Source organism: Marmota flaviventris, chromosome 1 (assembly GCF_047511675.1).
Source record: "Marmota flaviventris isolate mMarFla1 chromosome 1, mMarFla1.hap1, whole genome shotgun sequence".
Taxonomy (NCBI): domain Eukaryota; kingdom Metazoa; phylum Chordata; class Mammalia; order Rodentia; family Sciuridae; genus Marmota; species Marmota flaviventris.
The window spans coordinates 59,401,058-59,418,108 of NC_092498.1; the positions used below are offsets into that span (position 1 = coordinate 59,401,058).

Sequence of the window (17,051 nt, forward strand, 5' to 3'; positions counted from 1 at the left end):
AGTTGAAGAAATAATAGTATTTAATCAAGGTTAATTTCCTGGTTTTGAAACATTTATGAATGCCCTTATTTTTATGGAAAAAGTATTAAATTATTTAGGGAAGGTATTCGTGTCTAATAAGGTAGTCTAAAATGATTCAGAATACCTTTCCATACATAAAGAAAATAAGCAAATATGGCAGAAATGTTCACATTTAGAGAATCTAGGTAGAACAGGAATTTTTTACTCTCTAGAAAGAATTTCAAAATAACAAAACCCATTAGAATGCTGTCACTGTTTTGAGATTCTTCCTAATTTGATTATCCTGGACCAGTGTTTTTCAAACTACAAATCATGACTCACAATAGTTACGAAATCAATTTAATGGGTTGTGAATACAAAATATTAGCAAGTGTTAAACCTGCAAACAGGTTTTATATGTACAGTTTTGTCTGCACGTGTGTGTGTGTGTGTGTATGTCTGTCTGTCTTTGGGATATGATACAAAGTTGTGGGGGTTTCTTTAACTGTGAGAAAAACATTTGAAGAAGTTGTTTCACTTTATGCATTTGTGAGCCTCCAACCATTTCTCTTCTTAAACTAATCTTGGGTATGCTTTCCATATCATCATTCCAAAATTTTTTTTTTTTTTAATCTAATAGACTTCATTCTATATAACAAGTTGTCTCTGTCTTCTAACATTCCCAGTTTTTCCTGTATTCTTAGACTGGCAATTATCCCCAAAGGTAGTTTGAAAATAGAGGAGACTTAGAATGTTCTAGAAAGGAAGGGGAATCATTCTGTCCTTATAAAAATCTAGGACGAGTTGTTTGAGCTAGATTTTATTTTGGCTTATGTGAAGATAAGTAACCAAAGGGGAAGTTTCAGAACACCTCTTAAGAGGGCACTTTTTTTTTTTTACTTTTTAAAGTTATTTTTTATTTTTAGTTGTAGATGGACACAATACCTTTATTTTATTTATGTGGTGCTGAGGATCAAACCCAGTGCCCCAAGTATATGAGGCAAATGCTGTACCGCTGATCCACAACCCCAGCCCTAGAGGGCACTTTTTAAAAGAGTTTATTCCTCTCCTTTATCTCTTCTACAAGATATCATTGTTCAGATACTAGCACACTATTCCCAACTCTTCCTTATGGAACTTTTCATGTTGGAGAGAGACGCTGATGTTTGTGCCCACATCCAGTCTTCTATGAGAAGTGAATGACCCTGTGAGGGCAGGATTGACTGGCAGTGTTGCTATCTGTGTGTGACTTCTTTATCTCCTTATTTATTTTTATGTGGTGCTGAGGAACCCAGTCCCTTACCAGCACTAGGTGAGTGCTCTACCACTGAGCCACAACCCCAGCCTCTTGAATAATGGTTTCTAATAGGAATTTTGCAACACTGTTTCACTTTATTTGGGTATTAAGTAACTGGAAAACTTCAGAAAATAATTGCATGTTACTTCCATCTTTTTTCTATGAGGAAATGAACTAAATGTGTATTAAGGTGGGCTTTAGACCAAGAAAAAGAAATTCAATTAAAGGCTTCCTGGAATTTAAAAGCTACCCTCAGAAAATGCTAATCTCCTTCAAATATGGATATGTTCTTTGCCTTATTTTGAGTAGGTGTCAGTTTTCTTTTTTAATTGGGAAATATTTTTTTAAAGCTTAATATTGTACCCAGTCTTCTCACAGAGTATAATTTCAAACAGTTGTCAGATTATGGATAGTATATAGGGGTTACTGCATGATCTGAAGCAACTAGATTGCCAGTAGTCCATTAATTTAGAATAACCAAATTAGCTCATCATTTTAACACTCTCATTTCATGTGCAGAAGTGGGCTGACACTATCCTTAGGAAATATATTTGTCTCTGACACATGTATTAGATGTTTTGCAAGTTTTTAGCAGTCTACTCCACAAGATTTTAGCAGATGTGGTGACAACTAATCTTAGCTTGTCCCTATAGCACTGAAACCTTGGGCACTTAATTTTGATAAGCTTGTTTACTCCAGTGTAAAATGAGTGTTTCCCAGGAACCTATCCAAGAAAACATTGTGTAACTTGAGGCAGTTCTTTGTCCTCTCCTACATGTAAGGAATAAACAAATCTTAAATGTCTTAGTCATGGTTTTGAGCCCAAGAGTACAAGTTTTAAATCTAACTTAAAAAATGAGGTGTTGGGCAAGTATTAGATTTTAAGAGAACAGCAATATGAGGTAGATGTTTCCTATTATGCCATGTTTAAAAGGCCCTTGAGATGTTCATTTTCTAGGAATGTAAGAAATTGTTCTAACACTTAGAATGTATACATGTCTCAATCTCTAGAAGTTTGCTCAAAGTTTCATTAGCGTAGGCACTTGATCACTGTTCACCAAGATAATTTTCTACCAGTTGGACTAAGATTTTCCAAATAAAAATTTTTCTTAAATAGTTCCATGCACAGATTTCACCCCTTGGACGACAGAAGAACAGAAGCTTTTGGAACAAGCTTTGAAAACATACCCAGTCAATACACCTGAAAGATGGGAAAAAATAGCAGAAGCAGTTCCTGGCAGGACAAAGAAGGACTGCATGAAACGATATAAGGTTGTGTTTAAGTTTATAGATTCCATTATGATTTGTAATGTAGTTAGCATTTTAGTTACAGCTGTTAAATGGGTAATAATATAGATTATGGTGTTTATTTCAGTATCCAAAGTTATGGGCCAAAATTATTGCAGAAACCTAGCTTCTAACCCTAGCAGTTAGTAAAATCAGATTTTTCCAGCACTGTCTTAATTTTTAGATTCATCCAATTTGAATTATTTACATATTTATACCAAGTACTGGATATATCTGTTTTTAAAGTGACAGTTTCTTAATTTAAATCAACTTTCCATTCTAGGAGCTCGTCGAGATGGTAAAAGCAAAGAAAGCTGCTCAAGAGCAAGTGTTAAATGCAAGTAGACTCAAGAAATGACATAATGACAATCTTTATTGTGTGCATTTTTATAATAAAACTGAAAATACTATATAAACTTTCATTTTCAAAATTACATTTATTGTATCAAAGTGCTCTTTCCAAAATAATTTTTCAGAGCACAAAGATATACCGTTAAAATGATCATCAGGGCTGTAGTCTTGTATGACACATATTTGTTTCAAATTTCCAAATTTGTATTTTCCTTTAGGGATCAGTAGTTTAAAACTTGCAAATTCTCAGTTTCATAAATATATGTTTAAAATATTTCCATTATGCACTTCTTAATCACGAAGCCAGCGCATGTTACTGCAAATCTGGTTAAAATCTGGTAGCTGCTCAATGGGACCTATGGATTAAAAAGAAGATGGTTAAAACTGACAGAAGTGCTTAGCCAACTTTCTACATAGGAGAAAAGGAAACCAGGCTTACCAACTGCAGCAATAGCTGGACTTTTATCATAAATATATTTGGTACATACTTCTCGAACTGTCTTAGCACTTACAGCCTGAAATAAGGAAGATACTGTCAGAACTTTTTGTAGTAAGAACAAATTCTATGCCTGGAACCTTAAAAACTAAAGCTCTTCTAACAAGAATGCTTTTACACGGAATCCAATAATATCTAAAGACAACAACTTACATCAATTCTTGCTTCAAGCTCAGGGATAGGAATTCTTCTATTATAGCATAACATTTGCCTACCAATATCTTCACAAATTGGAGTTGAACCTGGTTAAAGAGAAAAAACAATTTAAGTATTAGAATTTTTTTTTTTTAAGGTGTTTGGGATCAAACCCAAGGCATTACATGTATTAGGTAAGTGTCCTACTACTGAGTTACAACCCTAGCCCCTAAATATTTATTCTTACCATCAAGCTGCAACAACATGTTTGTTTTCAGAAGATTTTTGGCTCGGGCAACTTCACTCTCAGTGACACTTGTACAGAGTCGCATCCTAAGAAACATTGAGAAACTGGTATTATACAGTGGCTAGGAAATGTTATTGTGATTTTATAAATTAGTGGCTTAAGGAAAGAGGTAACATTCTACATACACCACATTGTGTAAGCAGTTATGATTTCAACTAAGTAAAAAGTTTAAATTATTAATAATTCTGATAACTAAGCAAAAGCTAAAATAATATTTATTGTTTTTTCAGGTATTTCTATTTTTGCAAATCACATATAAATTTGTGTAATTGCTCATTAGAAGACTAAGGTTCAGCACAATATAAAAATAAGCTGCCTATCTCCTGATTCAAATACTACTCTTCAATTAAAACACTAAATTTTCTTTTTCTTTTTTTTTTTTTTGAGAGAGAAAGAGAGAGGGAGAATTTTAATATTTATCTGTTTTTTTTTAGTTTTTGACGGACACAACATCTTTGTATGTGGTGCTGAGGATCGAACCCGGGCCGCACGCATGCCAGGCGAGCGCACTACCGCTTGAGCCACATCCCCAGCCCCTAAGTTTTCTTTTAACGAGCAATTTCTCATTCAATTTTCATACCCTGTCTTTCCAAGTCAGATTACTTCTAGATTTTTCTGAACAACTTTTGGTTAGCTTAAGTTTTAGGATCTTCTTTATGAAGTAATCTACTTATAAAAGATTTACAAATTTTCTTATAGTATAAAGCAGCTTATATGAGACTTGGAGGAAACATATCTATGATCTTTAAAAACATGGTAACTGCTGCTACTACTTTAAAAGGTAAAATTACCACCACAAAATAATCATAAAATATAAAAAGGAAACTGGCCTAGAATATGAATCCTAGACATTAAACTACTTAAATTTTTTTTTCTCACCATTCTCTTTGAACAACATGTAACATGTCTGCGATTGTGGCTGGTTCACAAACCGTATAGAGTCCCCATAATCCTGTATCTGTGTAGGAAGTGTTGAAAGACTGGAAGCTATGACAAAGATTGCCATGACAAGTGAGCTGGGCCAGCTTGCTAGATAAGTTCTATAAGGAAAACAACAGTCTAAGAGAATTGTACACATGTCTAAATTGCCAGAAAGAAAAATGAGATAGCAAATGCCCTAAGAGGCATTTCCTAGTTTTATCCAGCAACATTTCAGTAATTCAAAATTGAACTGAGTCTAAGAATTTTGCTCATCTAGTTCAATGCACAATGTAAAAGCAATGAATCTTTGTAATTAACATAGTAGTAGCTGCACCAACTTATGGGTTGACATTGCTGTTATCAACCCATATGTAGGGCTGTAAGATCTGAAATTGCATTGTATGTGAAGCCTAAGATATTTATTTGAAAAGTAATTCCGATTTACAGAAGAATTATAAAAACAGTACAAAGAATTCTCTATCCAATTTTTTTTTTTTTAAATGTGGTGCTGAGGCTCAAACCCAATGCCTCACATGTGTGAGGCAAGCGCTTTATCAATGAGCTACAGCCCCAACCCCTATCCAAATTTCTTTAACAACTATTATTTTCAACAGTTTGGGAGAAAGCTTCTGACAGGATTTTACTGCCTTTATTTTATATTTTTGTGGTGCTGAGGATTGAACCCAGTGCCTCACAGTGCTAGGCAAGCACTCTGCCACTGAACTAGGACCCAGCCCTGTGATTAGGCTTCTTTGTCCTTAAATTCTTTAGTGTGTACTAATGAAAATACAAAGGTATTCATTTTCTTATATCACCTCAGTACTTTTAAAATTTATAAACACTGATATAATACTATTAACTATTAGTAACTTCTCTATTATAGTTACTGCATTACTATTACAGTAGTAACTAATAACTAGTTCTGTCCTTATTTTGCCAATTATTCACTAATAAACTGTGTGGCAAAGATAGTTTTTTCTAGGCTCAGATGCAATCCAAGATCAGTTTATATAAGTCAAAAATCATAGAACAAAAGCTCCGTTTTTGCCATTTCAAAGGGAAGATTCTTACAAAGAATTTATATTCAGAAGAATATGGTAATCTTCTAATTAGCATGGGAAGTAACTCTTAAAATCACTCACCATTCCTCCTCCAAAAGAGCGATCCCAGTTGCCAATCAGTGTGTTGGCAACCATGAGACAAATTGTATCTGGATGTGCCCAACCAACAGCTTCAACAGCTATTGCAAGGTGTGCCAAAGGCATCTTGTCATCCCTCACTCGAATCTAGTTAAAGAAAAAATGTACTGTAGGCAGAACTTAGCCAAGAGTAAACCCAAGGTAAGAGTCAAAATTTGGGATCTTTTATAAAGTTATCGTAAGTGGGTACAGTGCCAAAGAAAAAGCACAAAATGACCAAATATAACACTGCTCTTAAGACCTTGCTTCCTTCCAAAAGAAAAACAGGCCGTATTAAATAATATGGAATAGGAAGCAATGTAAGCAAAGGCACCCATTCTCTTGCCTTTTCTATGTTTCAGTTTAGATTTCTTCCATCTAACTATAAGAAATATGCACATTTTGCCAGGCAGTGTGGAATAGGCTTCTTGGGAGCCTGAAGCAAGATTCTCCCAAGTTCAAGGCCAGCCTAGGCAACTTTAGCAAGACCCCATCTCAAAATCCGAAACCATAAAAGGCCAATTTCTAGCTAGGAGGCTTACCATACCTCACTTCCTGTGAATTTGCAGGGAGGCAGAACTGGTACTTCACCTTTATGTGCATATAAAGAGTCACCAAAATGAAACTTTGCTAACTCAAGCAATTCATCATGGGAAACACCTAAATTGGAAAAAAAAAATTTTTTTTTTCATTTGTATCTAACAGCAGTACAATCTAAGACTGCCAACTGCTAATACTTTGCTTTACAATAAACTCTAGGTGGTACGTGATGTACACTACACATGAACTGTTCATACAAATTCATTAAAAGCCATTTAAGAGTAAATGGCTCACAACATTCATTTCCTTGGTGCAATTAAGGCTTGTGTTTGCACAGATTTCTCATTTTGTAGAACTGACAGTTTTCATCAATATGAATTTTACAACTTAAGGCAGTATTTCAACTTGAAAAATATAATCTTCTATACAAACATTATATTGTTATAAAATTTCTAAGATGCAACCTAGCAAATAAGGTCCATTTTTAATGTTATTTTTTAAATAGGAAAGAATACAAATAAGGGTTCCATCTCATTTAAAGAAAGCTGGATACACAGATATGCTTTATTCTTTAAATCTTATTAGAACCCAACAACAAAAGTTTCATCTAAATTTCTGAACACATTCATAGCTATCTACCTGCTCACTACTTGATATACAAAATTGATTACTTAGATTCTATATTCCTTATTATTCCAACTGGGAACCAAAACAGATTCAGTCAGGGAAGGATTCTTAAACACAAATATAAACTTACAAACATGTGCAAGTGCTTTAAAAAAATAGTGTCATAAGATTTCTTTAAGTATACTATTAGAATATAAAAGACAACTTATACCCATATTTTCCAAATCTGTGGTGTGATAACAGCAGTGTAGGATGTGACAGGGCTCACCTGCTTCCAAGCACCCAGCCAGCCCACTGATTCCTGCCAAGAAGCTGCAGTAGAGCAGCAGAGCAACAACCGTGGTGGGCTGCAGTGCAGGAGGCAAGCATGGGCTGCAGCTGTGGAACCTGCCATGCCTATGCAGGCCTAAAGCAGGAATGGGCAGTGCTGCAGGTGAGCCAAGGTACACCAACCTGTCATCCCACCAGGGTTCTGATCAGCCCAGTACAGACACCTGCTCCGTGCAACACTGCAGCTCCAGATACCCCTCCCCCACCAAGCATGCACAATTCACTGACTTCAATCTCCCACTTCCTAAGAAGTGGGGGAAAAAACGTAAGGTGAACCTGAATGGGATTCAGGTCTAACCAACAATATTAGTACTTTTCCAGACCCTAATTAGCATAATTGTGGACCAATAGTGTTGACCTCAGTGCTATATAAATCCCTAGACTAGCAGACTCAAGACAGCAACGCTTGTCAACTCCTCTCTCATCCTTCGGGAGTTGTTTCTCTTTGCACACTTGAGTAAATCCTACTCTTAAACTCACTTATCCTGGTCCCTGAATTTCATTCTCTGAATTCTCAAAACCAGAACCAAGAAAGAAGAAATTGGTGGTGAGCTGCTGGGGTCTGGTGCAACACTGGAGGGCACAGTCAACCATTAAGAGTGTGTCTCAGCTGCAGACACCTGCAGCTTGTGCAGACTTTACCTGCCAGCAGAAACAGAATCAAGTTTCATCTCAAAACTCCAGTTTCAATGTTATTTTTGGAATAATTATGTAAGAGAGTCATCTTGGATTATCAATCCAGAGGACAACACCACGAACAGAAGACTGTGGCAGTAAAAGGTTCCAGTTGCAGAGTGAAAAACCCTGAGGCACACAGTTCTCGGCACCTGATGACAACACTATTTTATTACCTTCACTATTACCTTCACTTACTAATAACCCTTTTGGTTGAACAGGACAGATACTTACCTACTGCTCAATCCCACCTCCAGCTACCCCAATTTAAAATGCAGGTGAACCTACGATTTTTTTTTTAAATGAGACTGAAATACAAAAAATTCCTGAAGATTAAAAGCTAATGGTAGGGGCTGGGGCTGAGGTTGTGGCTCAGTGGCAGAATGCTTGCCTTGCACATGTGAGGCACTGGGTTCAATATTCAGCAATACATAAAAATAAATAAAATAAAGATATATTTATAAAAAAAAAAAAGCTAATGGAAGCTGAGGCGGTGGCACACGCCTGTCCTCCAAGTAATCAAGAAGCTGAGTCAGGAAGATCACGAGTTCAAAGACAGCCTCAGCAACTTAGTGAAGCCCTAAGCAACTCAGCAAGATACTGTCTCTAAGTAAAAATAAAAAATAAAGGACTGAGGATGTGGCTCAGTGGGTAAATACCCCCTGGGTTCAATTCCTGGTACCAAAAAAAAAAAAAAAAGCTAAGAGTAGCTGAAATTGTTAATCAGAAGAGGTCAGCAGAGGATTAAAATGGCCTATTTCATTGAATTTAAGATGCCATTATTCATAAGGCAGATTAACAAATGAAATACAAATGCTAATTGATCTGACACATAATTAACATACCTAAACTTCAGCAACTTCAAAATGAACCAATAAACCAAAGTAAAACTTATTGTGTCCATGTGCACAGAGGACCCAGAGAGCTTTCCTGCTAACCAAACCCCAGTCAGCAGTAGTCATTTTAGAAACAATGCTGGCCACTTGAAAATTTCAGTGCTACTGTCTGCCACACAAAAGGTAACATGATTTAGCTAAGTGCCACAATAAAAAACACATCTTAGATATTTAACTTCACTTTCATCTTCTCTGTTACCCCCAAATAATTAGCTCAGAAGTATATTGAGGGCAACCAGACTTTAATTTACTGTAATTTCTAAAAAGAGAAAAATTAAAATAACACAAACACTCCATCTATCTTCATTGTGCTCTAGTATTAAAAGACCAAGAAAACCAATTAAAATGTACTGTTTGGGCCATGCATGGTGCCACACACATGTAATCCAAGCAACTCCCAAGGCTGAGGCAGGAGGATTATAAATTCTAGGCAAGCTTCAGAAACTTAGAGAAACCCTGTCTTAAAAAATAAAAAAGGGCTGAGGATATAGGTCAGTGGTAAAGCTCCCTTAGATTCAATACCCAGTCTGCCCTGCCCACCTCAAAAAAGTACTGTTGATCTAAATTCACATTGCTAGGAAATGTAGCAGAAGTGAATTTTCTATGATTGGTTGGTTTCACACTCTCCAAGGAAATCTGATGCTACCTGCATGTTTGATTTCACATTATACATTCTCATGGCTCCCTATGTGCTTCCCCTACTCAGTCATCAGTAGATCTACTGCGTGAATGATTGAGTAAATGAAAGAATGAATGAACATACCCATTCCATGCTTGACCAAAGATGAAGCTGCACCTCAAGGAATAATTTACAATCTCAAGAGAGTCTCAAATTGTAGAACAGCTAACTTCCAAAGTAACTGTTTCCCAGTTCACTCATTAGCCCTTAGTCTTGTAAATAAATTCTACTGTGTATTCTTATGTATGGAATAGTTCATTAAGTTTTTTCTACAAATGAAACCTACTACAAAAGACAGAGGGAAATCCCTAACACAACACAAACAATTTGTTCTGTAAATAAAAACTCTTTACGATATATCTCCCAACAAGACTAAGTTAGTAAGTACATAACTCTAGTAACTTGTCTTTATAGAAATTTAAACTGACTAACCTCCAGCAGCAGCAAGCACTATTCTTGGCCCCTTATAATGTGTGGTTATATAATCCACTAAATCCTTACGATTTATAGATCTGTAAGTGAGGAAAAGCAATTTTAAAGGAAATAAAAAACACAGATCTTATAACATTAATATACTTGAAATCAAATCAAACTGAACCTACTATTCTAAGAGTTACAAGCAATCAGAAATAGGATATAGGCAACAAGTATCAAAAACTTCAACTTTATATCAACAAAGACCCATCTGACACCATTGTTTATTCCAGAAGTAGTTATGAGCCCAGACACTTAGGAGCTATGTGATGTTAAGTGTAGCTGTATGATTCCATTCATATTATCAGGAAAAAAACATTATTGAAACATATTTTTTGAAAATTTGATTTTAAAAATATGGGAATTACACCTACTTGATATTTTCAGTTGGTCCCAAAATTGTCCGTCCAAGTGCAGTATTTTGATAAGCTGTAGCATGAAGATAATCAAACACAACTTCTTGTAAATTGGTTTCAACTTCTTGCATCTCTCTAAGGATTACTCCACGTTCACGTTCAATCTCTGCTTCTCCCAATGTGCTATTTTGTATTATATCAGCAAGAATTTCTACAGCTAATTGAAATTAAAATGTAAGCAGAAATGCTAAGAATCTAATTTTTGTTATTAAGATCTCAAATCAATATCAGAAACCATGACAATGACCATCATTTTGATATTAACTAAATGATTAACCTGAGAAGAAAAAAACTTCCATATATTCAATATACCTAAAAGGATTGTATTAAAATTAATGTAAAATATAAACCGCTGTAGTACTGAAGATTTGGGGGGGGGATCCTCAATTTGCCACCATTTTGTAATGACTTTTTTAAAAGCCCTTGGAAATCTGTACATTAATACAGATTGTTCTCTATGAAAATTACAAAGTAGAAAATTATCTGTATAAGACCAAAAACATGTAGGTATATACAGAAGCATTCATATCATCCAAGTTTTTTTTTAATTTCCAAGAGCAATAAGGCTGCTATATAAAGAAGCAAAGAATCACTATAGTCTAAAATATGCCTCCAATGAATCACTTACAAAATTGTGTCCTCTTAAACCCTAATTTGCTAAAAAGCCAAAGTAATTTTACAAAACCATATACCTCTCAAAATTTTTTTTAAATCTAATTCATGTTTGTTGTAATCACAATATAAATTTTATTAAATATAAACATCTTCAGATTTATTTTTTGCCCTTACAGTAAACTTTTGTTCCCTAATTTAAGTTTACTTGCCTCTGAACCAATTATATTCAAATACCAAGAACATAACAAAACAAAGTGTTAAAGTAAGATGGGATTGAGCTCATAACCAAAAGGAAAACATCAATAAAATTACTTTTAAAAATTATCAAACTGCTGTGTGCGGTGGCACACACCTGTAATCCCAGTGGCTCAGGAGGATGAGGCAGGAGGATCAAGAGTTTAAAGCCAGCCTCAGCAAAAGCGAGGCACTGAGCAACTCAGTGAGACCCTGTCTCTAAATAAAATACAAAATAGGGCTGGGGATGTGGCTCAGTGGTCGAATGCCCTGAGTTCAAACCCTGGTAACCCTCCAAAAAAATTATCACTGAAAGCAAATAAAACCCATCTGTCCAGACGGATGAACCATGTACCAGGAAGATAAGTAGGGAAGAGCTCACAGATATATGGGAGCAGAATTCCTTTGTAAAGATTCTCTTGGGGTTAAGTGATCTAGAGGGACTGCCTAGCATGCATGAGGCTCTGGGTTCAATGCCTACCATTAAGGGGGGAAAAAAAAAAGATCCTCCTTTATGTGGGAATGGTAGTCTAACCTGACAGGTTTCTAAATAATAGGAAATGAGAGTTCCTATTTCCTAGTATTTATAATTTTAATCTAAATATTTTTTCATTCTAATGTATCTTTAATATTGCATTTTAGAATAGAAGTACATGTATTTAACATAAATATATACATAACAAAGCTGCATGACAAATTTCATATTGACAAGAAGATGGATGATCATAAAAATTTTCAAACATCTAATTATTACCTCATACACCAGCTTCGTCCAGCTCCGGGGATAAAAATCTCAGGCAAATTCCCAAAATAGGAGATGCTTCAGAGCATACCTCCACTTCAGATTGTCAAGGAGCACCCCCCACCCCACATTATTCCACATCCAATGACAGGGGCTCTGTTCTTCTCAAAGATTGGCTCATTTTTTCATATTTCTGGGGGTTACTCTTTATGACACACATAAAAACAGGAGTAAGTTATTTTTGAACCCTCATGAAAATTACATTATCTGCAGTATAAATAATACCTCTTGGCAAATCTTTAGAGAATGCTTTGGCATAATATACAGTCTGCTCTCTGGAGGTGTAGGCATTGAGATGAGCACCCATATTTTCAATCTCCAGTTCCAGGTCTAACTGCGATCTTTTTTTGGTACCCTTGAAATAAAAAAATAAAAACAAATTATTCCTTTATCCTTCATCTACTCCAAGCACTTCAGAAAATGAACATGGACAGGCTGGATTTGTGGCTCAGCAGTAGAGCTGAGAACCGTTTCCTTCCTTCTTCTGACAAATGTTTTCAGTTTAGGTTTCTCACACGTGCGAGACCCTGGGTTCGATCCTCAGCACAACATAAAAATAAATAAAGGTATAAAAAGTTATTTAAAAAAAAAGAAAATGAACATGGAGGACAAAGGCATGTCAGTTTCTTACAGGGACAAATTTGGTTTCTAAAATAGATTAGGCTTCAAAAATGATATTCATTCCAATAACCCTTGCATCCCAAGAAAAAATTTATTTCAGTTTTACAAAACAATTATCAGTAATCATTGCAGATATTGCTCTAGATAAAAATAAAACATGTCATACTATTGAAGTGTAGTGTTTGCCTTTAAAGCATAAAAATTTGCACTTTCTGCCTTTTTAAAGAGAACATATTTTTGTAAAGTAAGTCTATAACTTGCCTTGAAAGCCATATGCTCCAGAAAGTGAGCTGTTCCATTATTCTTTTCATTTTCATATCGACTTCCAGCATCAATCCAGAGCCCAACCTTAAGCAATCAAAGAACAACTAAGTAAAACAATCACTTCTTCCAGGAGCGGAGAGAACAGTCTCCTCCCTTCTTCTGACAAATGTTTTTCAGTTTAGCATTAAGGTTTTCTTCTCCTGAGTAAACTGAGACATTCATTCCTATGAAGTGAGACTTAAATTTTATGACCATCAGGCTAGTGTTAGTTGCTACAAGTATCTACCTACGAGCTTTAGTAAGGACACAGATTAGTCTAACTCACTACTACTGCCAGTTAATAACTGTGGTATAAAGGACATGGGGAAGGAGGTGTTAGTGAGGATGTAGCTCAGTGGGAGAGTACTTGACTAGCAGACACAAGGTCCTTCCATCACCACAAAAAAAAAAAAAAAAAAAAACAGGGATTATCAGAAAGCTCAGGTTGAAATCGATGTATTAGCTGCATGACAAAACCATTTAACCTCTCTGAACCAGCTTCCTCAACTATAATACAGGTGGGATGATATCTACTGCAAAGAAATGTTTTAAAAATCAAATAAGCAAAATATATGCAAAAAAGTATCACATAGAGTTGCCCAAAAATATACCTCTTTCATTATCATCAATACAAGTAATGAAATCATCAACAATATAAGTAATGCAATAGTCTACAAGAAACATATACAAACAATAAAACAGGATATGCATGTACCTGGTATGGAAGAATAATTGAAGAAAAGTTCACACATCAGAGAAACTTAGCAAAGCAGAATAACAACCACTGTTTTTTTTTTTTTTTTTTTTAACTACAGCCAACTGCAAAGTTGAAGGTTAAATAGTTTGCTCTTCCCTAAATGACACATGACTCAAGAGAAGGTTGCCTTGAGTCACTTACTGTGCATGTTGAGAGCCCAGAGTCTTCAGAGGCTACTCTGAGCCCGTTTTCCAAACATGTTACTCGAGTTTCAGGAACATTCAGAACAATTTGTGTAGCAGCCTGTGTACTTCTCAGTCTGGTCCCTCCAAAATGCAATGACTGATTGGGGTAGAAGGAGGAAGAGAGGGAAGCAAACCACATTACTATTCTGATATTAAATGTTGATTAGAACATCAAATCAATCTCTAACAGACTCTGTAAAATACTCCTTCCTGGGCTAAGGGTTTAACTAAGTTCTAGTAGAACACTGAAAATATAAGGAAGGCCTGGTTAGATCCCAAGTACTGAAAAAACAAAATCTTTCCTCATTAACTTTGGTTCTACTGGAATCCATCCCTTTGCTGAGCCTAGAAACCTTCCTTAACCAATCACTGTCCTAAAGATAGCAACATGATTATAAACAAGCCCTTCCTTTAGAAAAGCTGAGTAGCTATTACCATTTCCCAGAAAGAAACAAATTTTATTTCAAAACTTCTCCTAGAAACATTTCGTTTTCTTTATGGAGAAAACAAGCAGAGGAAGAGGGGAACCAGGAAAATATATAAATACCTACTACAACACAGAAATGAGACTTAGATTGTCACTGCTGAAGAAAAGCAAAACGATTTGGAAAGGTAATGGAAGCACATAGGAAGAAGCTCAAATATTCCAACACACTCTAGATAAACCGGCTTGTTGACTATGAACTATTCACCTTTCAGCCGTTTTTTCCTTTTCCCTTTTTCCACAACAAAAAAACACACATATACATATTAAAGTCCCTTTGGAGAAAGTTAGAAACTCTCCCATGGGAAAATGTAAACACAATTTTTTTACTTTAGCTCGTGGGAAGCCCAACTGATGATGGAGCTCAGTCTTAGGCTGAGGTTTTTCCCAACTGGCAAACACTACCTTCTCGGTGGTCAGTAGGCACTCTTTACAGATTAGCTGCGGAAGAGGCGACTGGGGTCATCCTACACCTCACTGACTGCTCACGTGGCGGGCTGTTGGCCCCGCCGGCCTTCGCGCCAGGCGTCCCGGGTCCCAGGGTCCCGGTGCCGGAGGCCGGACCTAACCCGCGGTCGCGATCCAGGGAGGTTGGGTCTGCTGCGCTAAGGCGCGGGCCGTCATGGCCAGCCCCCAGCGGGTCCATATCAGGGGAGGAACGCTCACCCTCCTGGCGGCGCCTGGGACTAGGAGCCTCTGGGTGAAACCCCACAACCGCCGCCTCGCTGCCGGTAACACCAAGGCTCGGGCCGCTACCGCCGCCGCCATCTCCGCTGCGGGCAATTGGGAGGGTGTGCTTCCGGGGTTGTGACCCGACATGCCAGAACAGCCGGTGGGCCCCACCTTGTGGCGGTGATGGGGATAACATTCCTTGCAGCGGTCATGGAAGGATTAATGGGACTAAATCTTGACAGGGTCCATTGATGTTAATATAAAGCCAGGAATTTTGGCTATAAGTGTCTCCAATTGTCTAGAAAAGAAGATTCCTTTAATAGTGCAGGTGCACTAAGGTAACTTCTGATCAGCAATTGACCCCGGTGCCCATATTAACATGGCATTGACTTACAGATTAAGCCCCCTAAACAGGATGGCCATCATTACAGTTCCAGCTCTGGAGCGAAGCAACTAAGGTCAAAAACTCCACCTCCCAACGTGAAGGAGGAGTTAGACACCTGATTGGCGAAGAATACAGAAGGTGGTCCCCAGTTCTGGTAAACTTTCCTTTCCAATTAATTTGTTAGTATTTATAATCAATATAGTAGAACGTAAAACCTACAGAAATTAAGTGACTAGAACTGAGTTAAGAAATCTCAGTGCTTAACTGATACCAAAATGTCCTTATACCCCTAATAATACCCATTATTACTGTTATACCACCATATAACTGAATAAGACTTGATACTTGTCCTGTTCATTCCTGTAATCAAGCTCAGAAAAAAAAAGATTTGATAATAAAAACACTTAATATATGTTTCTTTATACTTTGACATACTTTTCCCCCACTTCCTATAGAGCTTAAAGTTAAAGATTGACCATGGTGGTGGGGGTGTGGAAAGTCAGGAGAAAAAAAATACTAGCTGTGATTGTTTATCGCAAAGAAGAGCCAAGAAATTGCTGGGAATCAGAACATTTTTAAGAACATCTGTAGGATAATCATTTTTTTTCCTTAGAGTGTTCCTAAGACTACTGATTATTTCACAGGTGGATGGAGTAAACTAGGAAAAAAAATATAAATATGCATATTGAAATTCAGAAATTTATGAAATTAAGAATGATGGTAGAGTCAGGGCCATGAAAAATTATCTCCTCCATCAAAGAAATAAAAAAAAAAACTCATTAAAAATCAGAATTAACATCTTCAAACCTCTGGAAATTAAAGATGTGCAGTAATCTGGGAAGAATTTAATTCAATTAAAAAACAGCTAAGCTTATAAAAGTATAAAGGATAATGATGATGGGTACCAGAAGTTGGGGAGGGAGCTGGGTAGGGAAAAAGGAGATGTTGATCAAAGGTTGCAAGTTTTCATTTAGATAGGAGAAAAAGCTTAAGTGATCTATGGCACAGAATGTTGACTAGAATAATAATGCATTGTATATTTCAAAATTGCTAAAGGGGTATATATTAAGTATTTTCACTACAAAAAAATGATATGTGAAGTGATAAATTTATTAATTAGCCCAATTCAATCATTCCTCATTATAAACATATTTCAAAACACATTGTGCCCCATCAGCATATATAATTATTTGTCAATTAATAATCTTAAAAACAGCTAAATCTTGGGGCTGGGGTTGTGGCTCAGCGGAAGAGCACTCGCTTAGCACGTGCGAGGCCCTGGGTCTGATCTTCAGCGCCACATAAAAATAAATAAAATAAAGGTATTTAAAAATATGTAAGCATAATATAAAAAAACCCAGCTAAATCTTAGTAAGAAGAATGC

The 17,051-nt window shown here is 36.3% G+C and overlaps 2 protein-coding genes across 6 annotated transcripts in view; one reads left to right on the forward strand and one right to left on the reverse strand.

Annotated features, from left to right (window-relative positions):
• The window catches only part of Dnajc2 (DnaJ heat shock protein family (Hsp40) member C2), a 30,625-nt gene extending 27,607 nt beyond the window's left edge, over nt 1–3,018 (forward strand). For all 5 annotated transcript variants that reach the window (XM_071613321.1, XM_027926388.3, XM_071613317.1 and 2 more), the window contains 2 exons: nt 2,415–2,569; nt 2,868–3,018. In XM_071613321.1, coding sequence (XP_071469422.1) covers nt 2,415–2,569; nt 2,868–2,942 — 230 coding nt within the window. In that variant the 3' untranslated portion in view covers nt 2,943–3,018. The remainder of the gene's footprint in view (nt 1–2,414; nt 2,570–2,867) is intronic.
• Nucleotides 2,940–15,398, reverse strand: Pmpcb (peptidase, mitochondrial processing subunit beta). The gene is made up of 13 exons (XM_027926389.2): nt 15,277–15,398; nt 14,083–14,223; nt 13,143–13,229; nt 12,486–12,615; nt 10,568–10,766; nt 10,152–10,231; nt 6,520–6,632; nt 5,937–6,080; nt 4,753–4,913; nt 3,814–3,899; nt 3,585–3,673; nt 3,375–3,450; nt 2,940–3,291 (listed from the first exon to the last, which is right to left on the reverse strand). Exons 1-13 carry the CDS (start codon nt 15,376–15,378, stop codon nt 3,227–3,229), a joined length of 1,473 nt encoding a protein of 490 aa, XP_027782190.1. The 5' UTR covers nt 15,379–15,398; the 3' UTR covers nt 2,940–3,226.
• Nucleotides 15,399–17,051: the final 1,653 nt, after the last annotated feature.